The 13,609-nt window shown below is 37.0% G+C and overlaps 1 protein-coding gene across 3 annotated transcripts in view; it reads right to left on the bottom strand.

Annotated features, from left to right (window-relative positions):
- Positions 1–13,609, bottom strand: part of GRM5 (glutamate metabotropic receptor 5) — a gene marked incomplete at both ends in the record, with an annotated part of 251,483 nt that overhangs the window by 56,733 nt on the left and 181,141 nt on the right. For all 3 annotated transcript variants that reach the window (XM_080614213.1, XM_080614211.1, XM_080614212.1), the window contains one exon: positions 2,379–2,614. In XM_080614213.1, coding sequence (XP_080470339.1) covers positions 2,379–2,614 — 236 coding nt within the window. The remainder of the gene's footprint in view (positions 1–2,378; positions 2,615–13,609) is intronic.

Genomic DNA, 13,609 nt, shown 5'->3' with positions numbered 1-13,609 from the left:
TTCATCATCAGGCAGAAACTGCCAGGACAGTCTATGCTTGTGACCATTGAGGGCAAGTATCATCTTTTACAGTTATGAAGTCTGAACTGAAGGAATTTAAGATTCAAAACATGCTTAAAGTTAAGAAACTAAATATGAATGTTGGAATCAATATAAAGACATGATTTTTAAAGTCATAGGGAAGATAGAAAATTAAGGAGAAACAAAAACTACGATGACAGTCTCAAAAATTCATGTTAATTTTGAAGTTAAACTCCCAACATCAAAATCCTACAATTCTCAGAGAATACATTTGTGGTTTTGCTGCTGGTAAATGTACAAAGTTTTCTTACTTCAGTATTTTTTTCACTTTATCATACACCCTTGCCTAGTTTTGGGATATTATGACAAAAACAGCACAGGTGTCTTAGCAGTTATGACACACAAAGTTGTGATTAAGTAAATCTGCATATTTTCTTTCTGGCCAACCTTTGAATTTTCTTTATATAAATTTTGACAGATGGTCTAGATCAAATTCAGAACTACAAAACTGAGTAACATGATGAGTAACAACTTCCTGTGTGAAAACCCTGATCAAATGGACAGTTTAAATTGATTGCTGTGTGTAGCATTGTTAAACTGGGGAAATCCACAACTGAATTAACATTTTCTGTCCTACAGCAACAAGAAAGAATTAAAGCTATTATAATCTGGTTTTTGTTCTTTTACTATAACCATCATGGCTGAGCACTGAATATGACAATAAAGCTGCAGGAAAAATAATCAGAACAATCTATATATTATGTGTTTGATATTCACAGGTTTTAGGAACCTATTTGAGCTGAGCTCATTCAGGATCTCTTTGTGGGAAACCTTCTAGTGGTGATCGCTGTCCAAAGCAACCTATTCAAGCTTAATGATTGTCTCACATTGATGACTGATTGACTTCATCTCTAAAATAGGATCTCTCTGCACCCTGAGATAATGTTTTTGTGTTGGTGAATTGTATTTTAGGCATTGTAGACTAAGACTCTTAGACACCTATGTTTCACAATTCTCTATCTTTCATATTAAACAGAAATTAGATTCTACCAATGTTGGCAAAAAGTAAGCAAAAAAAGAAACCCAGAAAAATCAAGTTGAAATGTCGTTGCTAACACAGCACAGTGATAAAAACCAGGTCTTCATTAGCCTATATCTAGCCATGCCCACTATACTGACATCTCAGGAAAGAGGTCTACATTATTGTGTGGAAATCAATGAAGTTTACTGCTCAATATGCCGTATCTGTCAATAGTGCAAATAAAACATGTCAAGCTATGTTGGAAGAGTAGCAGAAGGAAAACAATGGAGAAAAGTCAGTTGATTGATGAAGATGTACACTGAGGTTTTGGGATTCCTACATTCAATTGCTACCTCAGCCACAAACTTCCTCTGTGAACTTGTCCAAATCAAAAGAAAGACTGACAAGTCTTAAGTGGGGCTTAGGTGGGGTTTTGTGTTGTATAAATCCACAACTTTTATACTTAAAGCTATTTCTCGGTCTTAGGGGTTTGTGGAATATATTGATATTTTTAGGAGGGAAGGTCCCTTGCAGCTTAGAGCTGTGGATGGGCCCAGCACAACACCACCTTATGTCTCAGCACCAGCAGGATGCCCAAGGTCTTAGCACTGCTTAGCATCTCATGAAATGAGGAGTAATCAATGGAAATAATTAAAAACCATTCCAAAACAAAACAACAATAAAACAACACAAAACCCCAACAAAACAAGTAAAAACCCCAAACCAAAAAACCCCAGAAAAAATGCATCGTATCTTTCTGGGGAAAAAAGGTTTTGACACTGTTTTGTAAAAATGACAAAATGTTGTGGCAGTGCTAAAATCAGTATAATTTAAGAAAAAAGATCAGCTTAAAATGGCATTTACTTAAATGACTCATGGATGAAAAAAAATCTGACAAAATCTTTCAAACCAGCTAGTCTTCTATCTGGAGTACACAAATAATCATCCCTACCATATGGACTTCATGTAACTTTTAGTTTATTAACTCTCTCATTGCTGCTGTGAGCTAAAGCAATATGATTACTCCTTTTTCAGAAAAGAAGCACTGAATTTTGTATTAAAGTGTTTAGATGCCAAGCGTGGTAGAGTAGCATCAAGTTTTCCAAACACAGAGTTGTTAAGTACTGAAGCAGTATCTGTTTCCTTAGAGATATGAATACTTTTAAAGTTGTGGTTGTCATCATTTTGGAAAGAGTAAGGATTGTAGTTTCAGCCTCTTTACTTCCAATCCCATTCGCTATTCCACCAGACCAGGCTTCATCAGCCCAGCATGAGCTGTTTGCACCAGACCTTTAGTCACAATGGTTTATACAGCAGGAGTAATAAATTCACTTACTTGTGCAAGTCTTGTTGTATTTAGGGTTCTCTTGAGGAAACCCTTCCAACCGGCACTGGAACCTGTGCTGCCAAAATTCCTGAAACCATGGATTTCGGTGATTTGTTTCTGGCCGAAGCTGAAGGTAATAATCATCAAACCATTTCACGTCAGGAGACTGGAGCTTGATCGTTATGCCACCAACAGCTTCACGCTGGTACCCGTCTGTCACGTCGTACCTGTCCGCCCAGCCATCACTGCAGGGATAAATAGAAGAGGGACAACATTAATCATTAAGAAGAATAAGAAAAAAACTTTCTTAAAAACAAAGTTTGGAACTCAGCATTTTCCTTTTCCTTATGTTGGCTTGTCATTGGTACCTTCTACTTAGATGATATATTCTTCATAGAATCATAGAATCAACAAGGTTGGAAAACTCCTTTAATATCATGAAGTCCAACCATTACCCCAGGACTGCAAAATCCACAACCAAACCATTGAAACAACGTTAAAAATCACAGATCCTGAAACCCACCATCTCTAAACACATCTCTGCATCACACTAAGCCTCATTGAGCTCTGAGGAGAAAGTCTTGGATTCAGGTTTTTACTGAAACTGGGTTGATTCTGTTACCTGAAAGGAGGTGACCTTATTAGCACAGCTGCAGTGTCAATAAATAATAACTTTACCAGAGGCAAAAATAATATCCAGTGTCTGAAATGGAAATAAGGGAGTGTTGAACATGCTTCAGATTTCAAATACACTCATTTACTCAGCACAAGAGTAATATACACATTCACGAAAGGAGAAAGATGAGCACTGATGTTAAATTTACCTTCTAGCTTAGATCCAATTAGGGATGAATACAGATATAGTATTCCCAACCACACTCAAGAGAATCCCCACTTTCTACCAGCACCATTTACCGGACGAAGAGTTAGATCCATTTATGGGTTGTTTTGTGCTAAAAGCCGCAGAAGGTATTTTAAATTTACGAGCAATTTAACCTTTTCTTTGAAACATTCATCTTAATCTTTGGCAAGATTCTAAGCAGTTTTATCCATCCTCATAAAAACTGACAGGTTTTATGAATGCAGGAAGCGATAGGTTGTCTGTGGTGCGTCTTATTTTTGAAACTGAACAGAATTTAAGACAATGAGAGCTGTGCTGTCAATATCCCAGCTTTATGAGTTGTTGCATAAACAACTTAGAAAAAAATGTTTTCTTATAATTAATTTCTTTATCATTTTTCAGAGGAACAGTTTTGTAGATCTAATTCAGCAGTGCTATAAAATTTATAGCAATACTTAATGAATAGTTATCTGCTCCAAGATAGATTTGCAACACAGATACTGTTTTATAACTATAAGTTGTTAAAAAAGACAGAAATAACTTTATATTACACAACCCTTCTCAACTTTTCTTCAGAAGGGCTTCTTAATTCAACAGAGCTGCTTTTCATTCAAACAAGTATTTCAGCTTACCTTATTGGACAAATAGCATTTGGGAGCTTTATATAAAAGATGTACTCAAAGTGAGACAACAATGTAGAGACAGCAAAGCTTCAGACAGACAAGGTGGCAAAGCAAATGCTAAACTAGTATCTAAAGGCCAGTGAAAATGGAGTAGGAATTTAGCACAGGCTTGCATGAATATGAAAAAGCACTGGTAGTGTGTGGTACTTAAATTCTGCATCCACAGTAGAGTAACAACACTTATGGGATGCCAGTGGCAATATAGTATAGATATATTTGGGATATTAGACCTGGGACATCCTCTGAACTCAGTAAGGGGAGTGGAGATGAAGGAGAAGGGAACAGTGAAACAAATACCTAGTTACTTTCCTAGTCCTGCCTGTCCCTCTTTAGAATGTATTTCTTCTCTTAATGGCTGGCGATATCATAGTACTCCATTGCTGGATGCATCATGAAAGGTTCAAAATGGTATTAGCCATTGTTAAATTCTACTGGTTCAACTGGCTGTGACAAGGAGCTCCAAATGAAGTCCAGTATAATTCCCACCCTCTCCAACAGAATTGGTAAGATGCATAGGTCGCCACTAACACAGTGCAGGACTGTGTGCTGGTGAGACAAATGGCTCTTTAAGTTAACAGTGGGGTATATATGATATTTAGGTTAACAAATGGTTAAGAACAGCTTATTCTCAGGTAGTAAAATAAACCCAGGTGAACAGTATTCCAGTGATGATTACGAAAGAGTCCTAACAGATTAAATGAAACACAGATATTCTTACCAGATCACTACACAAGATTTTTTTTCTCCCTTGCATGGACACTGTGCTTTCCAAGTTTATTCTGACAAAGTGAATAGGTGATTCTATTATTAGAAATAAATGGTGTTGCTATTTAACCACTGGGCAAACGTCCTTAAAATGATCCTGCCAAGACTTAAAGATAGAGCTGCACATAAAGAAGTCTTGTTGTGAAAGAAAGCACAGCTGCAGCACCAGCAGTAAAAGCCCGTTGCTGAGATATCTGTCAGGTGTACACAATAATTCACATAGCTCATTCATCAGCTTGCCAGGCTAGAAAGCTGTCAACAAGGTAAGAGGCCTATGACATGTGCAGATCTGGCTGCCCTCAATATTACCTTCACATTCAGCACAGTGGGGATTTGTCTTTCAGGATCACGACATGTTTTTCCTTCGTCCAATTCTTTTGTGTTTATATTCTTTGCAGTCAGACTAATGCCTGGTTTCCTTAAATGCTGGTGGTGTGATATAGGATAATATAGGATAACAACTATACTGCATAAAAAAAAATATTGTAAAAAATACCATTTACGAAGATTCTTGTGCACCAAAGCAAATAAGGAATCACGGAAAGTAGGAAAAAAGGAAAAATGGCATTTTCTGTTGCAGTACGAGCAAGAGATGAAATTGAAGAGCTATTATCATAATGATCTCTGTTATCACATCTTATTTGCATGTGTACATTACCTCAGCTACCAATTTTTGAAGGATATTCAGGGTGACAGAGATTTTAGTAAGAAGAATACCCTTCAGCAAACAGAAAGGAAGTGTTCTGCTCCTTTGTTAAAGGTCTGTCTGGTTTACTCACAGTAAATCACAACATAGTTTTGTATCACAGAAAGGCTCCAATAAATACCATGACAGAGCCACCAATATTTACAAAATTAATTACTGAATAAATAAAAGCTCAATAAAATAATTTGATGGTTTTGATCATTATTGTACATACAATTATTTTAAAATATCTAAACAGAAAAGTAGAGGCAGATGAGGCAGATGGGATCCTATTTAAATGACTGGGTTGCACAACTGTGACCACAAATCATGAGCACCCTGTTCAATTCCTCCCCCACAACCCTGGATACTAATGGTAGGGAATAGGTCTTCAGACTCCTTTAGCTGAGCATACCTGAACAGGTAGGGCTGTCATTGTAGGACCATATATATTGTTATACTGTATGCACATAGAAGACAGAGATTCAGACTTTTAGGATTATGTTTGCTATGGTAAAATGTGAGAAACTTGAATGTGTTTTCCTGGATTTTCTGTGTTTTGTCCTTTCCCATCTTTCCCATCTTCCATGTGAAATAGCCAGCACCAGTAAGAGCCTTCCCAGCTGTGTGGCACCATTTTGCTGAATTCAATCCACTTTGCCTATAATATACAGGGATTGTGGGAGGAAGGAAAAGCAATCTCTGACAACAGACTGTTGCTACCCAAGAAAGATGAAATGCAGGACTTCATCTGTTATAAAGAAATTTCCACCTGACTGAATGAGGTATTTTTGTTTCTTCTGGAAAGAATCACCATGGAGGGAGGAGAGTATTCAGGTGAAGAACAGTACAGGAGCAAGCTCATGCTTGAATTATTATGAAAATGTCATTGGAAAGGCACTTAAGGACTTTAAAGATCATTCTATATGCATGATGGTGATGGCTGCTTTGAGCTTTTATAGTGCAGTCAAGAAATTGCTAGCCCTCCTGAAAAACATTTACAAAAAGGTGAATTTAGTCAGTCCCTGTGAGCAGCGACCTAAGCATTTAATTCCACAAAGGTCCAAAAGAAGACAAGATGGATTCTGACTCAAGAATGCTCCACATCTACTTAATAAGTAGCATGATAGTCAACCACATGGAGCATGCTACTGATGTCAATCGCTTATCAGGAATAGCAAGCATTTGCAGAGCTGACTGGCACCTTCTACAAGACTAGCAAATAACTAGAGTTGCACATCACTGTAAACAGGACAAAGGCAGAGAACTATTGCAGGCTTAAACTAGATGAGAGAATGTCAAAACCTTAATTTCATGGTCAGATTTGTGTGAGAGAATAATTGCTCAGAAGAGATCATTAGACACATAAATAAATAGATACCATTAAAAAGATTTACTGTGTTCAGGAGAAGTAAGCAAATGGAGTAGGAAGGAGGTTTTGCCTCAGGCATCAAGGTTTTCATTCACATGTTCATAGATGCAGAACACAGAAGGAAATAGGACTATTCATTACTGGTCATGCTTACAGGTGACAAGTGTATGGTCTGTCCTGTGATAAGAATCTGATTAATGCCATCAAATCTGGAATATTATGTGGAGAAAGCTTTTTGGGAGCTGCTACAGAGCATTCTCCAAAGCACAGGACTTTGGAGATAATGAGGGGTAGGAGAAGAATGCTGTAGCTTGTTTATCAAGTTCTCAGAAAGCCTAGGTGACACTACTTAGATACAGGCTGTACCCAGTGACAAGAGAGACGAGGCTCTTCTGTAGATGTTTAATCAGTAGGTGAGGACTGCTTGAGAAGTTTAAGACAAAAAGCAATTTGGATGAGAGCAACCATGAAAAACAGCATTTGTGACTTTTTAAAAGAGTAAAAAGGAAAATCAGCAGACTTCACAAAGCCTAGAAAATCTCAAGGTTAGATCTTTGTGAGGAATGGAAGAATTAAAAAATACTTAATTCAAAAATGCCATGCAGAGGAAGGATAGGAAATACAGTAACACATTAGTGAGCCCCTCTCAAAGATGGAAATATATGAAAAGCAGAAGCAAGGTCAGATTTTCAAGGGTCAACATGCAAGAAAACCATTAGATAGTAATAAAATGAAAACGGTCAAAGCACAAAACAAGCTGCAACAAACAAGGGATGTCAAAAGTAACAGAAAGCAATTCTCTAAGCACTTTATTCTGGGAGGAAGAGTAAAGAAAGTGTTGGCCTGCAGTTCACTACGGGGAGAAAGTTACTAGAAATGAACCCAGGACAGCTTTCAGTATCAAACTTCACAACAGGAAAACCTAGTGTTTAGTGACAGTGATAAAGGGTCAACCTAAAAGTGGGAAGGTGATATAGAAAACAGGCTTATTCAAATTAGCTGGAGATTTATAGCCTAAAGAACCACACACAGTAGTAGGGGAGAGACGTTATAACTGTCTTCAGGTACATAAAAAGCTGTAACAAAACAATCATAATTTGTTTATCATGTTGATGTAAGCATTCATGACAAACTGCAGGGAGAAAGACTCATTTTAGACATCAAGAAGGTGTTCCTCACAGTAGAGAATATGAGGAACTGGAATAGCTTGGAGTCTCCTGGGGCTGTCAGAAAATGGGATAAACATCCATCTGATATAAATGTCCCTGCCATGGTGAAGGGAGGACAGGAGGCCACTGACTTCCTGGCATCCAATCTGCTCTGTGTTTGTGCTAGTTTATGTTGAGGTTTGACATATGTCTGGAAATGATAAGTGTGTAAACCCCAATGAATTAGAGAAAAAAATTCAAAGAGACTTAAAATAATGTCCCTCCCTCACAGTTTCCTCAGCTCTTCATGGTGTTTTACCTTATTTCTTGTTACTGTATTTTTCCTTTCCCTGCAGTTGCTGTGGAGAGCATCAACAAAGAACAGATACTCTAAGGGTGGTGAGGCACTGGAATGGGTTGCCCAAGGAAGTTGTGAATGCTCCATCCCTGGTGGTGTTCAAGGCCAGGTTGGACAAAGCCTTTGGTAACATGGTTTAGTGTGAGATGTCCCTGCCCATGGCAGGGAGGTTGGAACTGGATGATCTTAAGGTCGTTTCCAACTCTAACTATTCTAACTATCCTATGATTTAGGATTAATTGTGTGCTTGACTGTATACACAGCTAATTCCAGTGCTGAAGTCAGAGTATGCAAGAGTGTGCAGGGGGTCACATACCTGTGCCGAGCAGAATCAGGGCTGGAATTGCCAAAATTAACTTCGTGGAAAACATGCACGGGGTGAAAGAAATGGAATAAAATTCTCCCAATCAGAGCTAGATAACATTTTGCACATAATAAATATATAAAATGCCTTTTTTTTTTTTTTCTCTGAACTGGAAAAGCTTGTTTTTATTGCTTTTAAAACAGTCTTTTCAAAATTGCTTTAAATGAAAATGATTCTGTTTTATTGCATTTTTGGGGGTAAAAGAAAGGATTTAGATATATTCCCCTAATTACACTCTCAGTATAATCAAGATAATCCTTGGTATTTTCAAACAGAAGACAAATTCTGTGTTCCCTAATTCGGCCAACAGTCTGCAATAGGAAGAGAGGTTCCTGAAACGGCTCCTCACCATGTTACATGTTGTCCCTACAGCTATCACGATGCTCTGTCTTTTTACATCAGCATAGGAAGCTACAGACATGTCAACTAGTTAGGTCCGTTAAGTTACTCACTATATCAAAAGTAACTTTCCAGTTACTGGCTCTGGACAAACTGTGATCAGTGACAGCCAGTGACAGTGAGCTGGGGAATGAAGCTTTAGACTCTCTATGAACACTGCCTGGAATATTCAGCACACATTTCTAAATCACTGTTTCTAAGGTTAGACAAAATACTGAGATACATGTACCCAACAAGAAAAGATTCCTCACCCTCCCTTTTGTAAACAGTTCCACTTACTTTCTAAATTGAAAATGCTGCAGTATCTTGGAATCAGCTGAGCTGATTTCCCGTTCTCTAAAGTCTCTCCCTCTTCAATCTATAGCTAAAGCTATTACAGTTAATGAGTGCATTCATTAGGCTGTAGGCTGGTCTTTTTTTGTTATGCAAAAATCTATTTGCAGGCCACATAATGATGATGGAAACTGCTGTTCTGCCCACATGTAATCACTCTCCTGCCAAAAATCTGACCGATAGCATTTGAGAATATAGTTGAGATTTTTTTTCTCCACCTGTGTAGGAGTTTGTTGACTGAGAGGCTGTCTTTAATTTTCCTTTCATTGTATTTCTCTGTTCTTTCAGGTTTTTTATATATCTTAAAAGCTCTAAAAATATTAAAGACTCCTCATGCTCTTCTGCAAAGTGCTGTCAGTCTTGCAAAGGTAAATTTGCTTGGTTAATATTGGGGGGGTTGGAATTACTTTTGGTGAGCAGCTGTAAATTGCTGCATTTAGATGAGTTTATTTTATAACTGTGTACTCAAGGAATTCTTGTCTTGCTACTTGGCTTTTTCAGTTTGCAATTCCTCATCTTAGTCTCCCTTTTCATGCATATTATAAATTAATCAAAGGGTAATTCAAAGGAAAGAAATGAACTGATTATTTTTAGAAGTAAGACAAACTGTTTTCCCCAAGATGATATTGAGAAGTAGTTATGTGATGAATTTGGTAGATACCTTGCACAGGGGGATTACTGGTAGATTTGCACGGGGGATTACTGGTACTAATTACTTGCAGAGTATCCAGACTTCCACCAGCTGAGAAAGGTTGTAATGGCAATTTGAGAGATTGGTAGTCTATAGCAGCATCTAATTTGCATGAAAACAGAGTTTTTCAGCTGTCTGCATCTGTAGGTCAGAGGTGCAAAGTAATTCAACCTGACTGTATTCAGGTCTACATCAAAACATAGTTTCAAACGTGTGCTGCCCCTTCTTCATGCTTGCAAGCTGTCATAGCTAATGAATTTAACTGGAGGAATTTATCCATACATATAAATTGCATGGGTTGTCGCCTAAACTGAAGAGAAATTTGACTGTATGTTGCCCCATAAAACACCAAGGATGTTCAGCTTTTGCAGTATGCTGTGTCGATTCCCAAACAATTCTTTAGTGAGGAAAAGGTAAAAAATTGACGTATTACCAGGAAGAAAGGCATCTTTGGATGCCTAGACAACTAAATAAGGTCTTAATGTTGTTTTTTCTAAGACATAATGTAAATGTGTGCTATAATTTCAGTCCCTCACTTTTTTACAGCCTTCATTTTCGAACAATCATTTACATAGAATTTCAGGTTCTTTCCAACTTTCCTTTCAAGAGCTGCTTTCTAAATTTGCTGTCATTCTTCCTGAAAATGTACAGCTGGGCTTTGTCTCTGCAGCCTCAGTGCTACCTTGGGATGCTCTGAAAGCACGGGCAAACGGCATCAAGAATGTGACCTGGGTATGGATGGCAGTGAGTACCAAATTGAGAACTCTGCAGACTGAAGACAAAAGAGCAGTGATTGACTCTTGTTATCCATATAGACATAGGAACATTCTATCCTGAGCTAAGGACCCTCTCAAGCTGGTCCACATTCCCACACTGAAGTAAGCAGGCAGCTCCCACACTGTCCCCAGTCTTCTCCCTGTATCTATCCAGAGGAACTGCTGAGCCTTTAATAATGGGGTGGGAAGAAAAAGAAAGTTTGATGAACAGTATCCTTTCATATCAATGTATTAATAAAAGAGGAGAAAGAACTATTATTTTCTTCAGGTTTCACATTAGATAAGGACTGCTGAAAGAGGGAGTAAAACCAAACAGGGGCATGTGTGCTGCTGGAAAACTTAAAATTTATTTGGGTTTTGGCCACCAGCCATTAGAAGTGCTTTCATCACTGCTTTGTTATAGGGTATAAAGATTGCTTCACATCCTTAAAGTATATTTTCCAAATATGGCAGCAGTTTTTCTTTTCAACAATATTAATGCTTTTGACTCATATTTATAATTCTCTCTAAGCTCCTCAAACTGCAAACTTCTCATAATGACAGCCTAAAAAACAGCAGTTACATAATGTCAGCAACAGCAGAAAAACAGGAAAGAATAAAATATGGTTCATCTCTAAAACTTTTCAATCAAGTATGCTTTTTTGCTATAAAAATACTGATTTTTATCTTCCCTGGAATACCTGACTTCAGTATAACTTCTCAGGCACTCAAATGTAATGCATAATGCAATGCAGTGGTGTGTCATCTACTAAGGCAATTTAAGCAAACATGGTAAAAAAGTCATGTACAGAAATCAGGTCTTAGCAGAGATTACAAACAAACCCTACTGTTTTGAAACACTTTCACAAGGTACTTCCTCTGCTTCCCATGCACCTGAAATGGAAACATCTCTGGGATGACCTTAATGCAGAAATATCCTGTTTATTTTAAAGCAGCACAATATGACCATAAATATAAGCCAATGCTATTTTTCTACTCTCAATTGACTTTCCTTGCATTGATTGAGAGATTTTTCATTCTATTAAGTCCACCAGGAGAAATATAGCTTATTGTGAATCACAATTATCTTGTGTTGATGATTTACTAGGGCTGCCAGGAGAGGAATGATTCTCCATTAGACATCCATGCACTGATTTAATGGATATGCAACAACAATCTTTATGATAAATTCAAAATAGACACATGAATGAACAGGCAGCAGGTAGCCTTGCTACTTTAAAAATATTTCAAAAATGGGTAAAAATTAGTTTAAGTAAAACCATTCAGTTACTTGTAAGAAAATGAAGTACCCATAAACATATGGATACATATGTTTATATATATACATACATATACACATATACATACATATACACATATACATATGTATACGTATTCATATATATATTTATTTCCTATATTTTTAAATCATTTATAGCCTGAAAAAAGTAGCATGCAATAGAAAATATCATGTCTATATAACATCTGTTATGTTTTTTTGTATATGTTTGTGAGATTGTTAAACCTATTAAATGTAATTCAGAACACTTGAGATGCTGCATCTAACTGCTTCTGTAGGAGATGACAATTATAAAGAATATACTTAATCTTTGAATGTATAAAAAGGAAACAGTATGAGTGAATCAGCATATAGACATATCTAGGACATACGTGGACATATCTAGGTATTCTAAGGAGGTGCGGACACAATACAGAATTAAAATGTCAGACACCACAACAGTAAATTTAAAGACACAGAAATACATGCCATTTCAGGAGTTACTTTTAATAACAATGCCTATCTTAATACTAAATGTTATTACTTTGGCAAGGATTTGTCTGTTTATGAATAATCAGAAACTTTGGGTTGAATCTTAATGTTGTGCTCACACACAAACAATTTGAACAGGGATTTAAAAAGCGAGGATGACATGTTAACAATATTGTTTGTATTTATTTTAAGCCCCTATTTTAAAACCATCCGTGCCTAGAAAAGTTCCATTGGTCAAATAGCAGAGAGTTAAGCAGACTCTGCATTTTTTTATGAATCTTAAATCTCCAGACTTCAGTGTATGCTCCACGGTAATTCTAGAAAAACCTATATGAAATTTGTAGTTGAACAATGGATAGCAAATTGTGTGTGTATGTAAAGGTCTTAAACTGACATGTTATGTAGGGCTTTTTCCAGAGAAAGAATAAGTCATTTCAAGCTGATAATTGCAATAATTAGCACACATTAATTAATAAAAAATACAAAGAAACTGATATTCAAAGTCCCCCAGGAAATAACTAATTTCAGTATTATTTTAAACATCCTCTTCAGCAAACCAAGCCAAATATGGAAAATAAAACCAAGGCAGACCTAGAATAATGATCCAAGCAGGGCAAATATGCTGAATTCCTCCTCCTGCTGAAATTAGCTGAAGCTTTGCCACTGACATCAGTTAGGACTGCATTCCTAGCTCTGTGCTCATATCAAGACATATCCCTCTAATTAATTCAGTGCCTGTCTTCAGACAATGTAATGTGTGATGTCTAGCTTATCCCTTGCATTCACATAGATATTACCTGTAGACATCCATGGAACTGAATTATGAAACAGCTTTATAAGCCCTTCATCTTCTAAAACTCAGTTCAGAATAACTCAGGTGTCATGGGCTATAAATGCAAGTTATTTCAGTCAATCATTTGAAGATGTAGACACACACTTTAATGATTACCAAGAAGGAATATAATTATAAAAGTTCATTGTCATCAGAAGGAAGAAATCGTGTCAAAGACCTTGCAACCTGACCATTTCATCACTTGCCCTACAGCATTCAGAGTCAGCATCTTGAAAACAGTGT

Source organism: Psittacula echo (genome assembly GCF_963264785.1).
Source record: "Psittacula echo genome assembly, chromosome: 3".
Classification (NCBI taxonomy): Eukaryota; Metazoa; Chordata; class Aves; order Psittaciformes; family Psittacidae; genus Psittacula; species Psittacula echo.
This window is presented reverse-complemented; position numbering and strand designations above follow the sequence as displayed.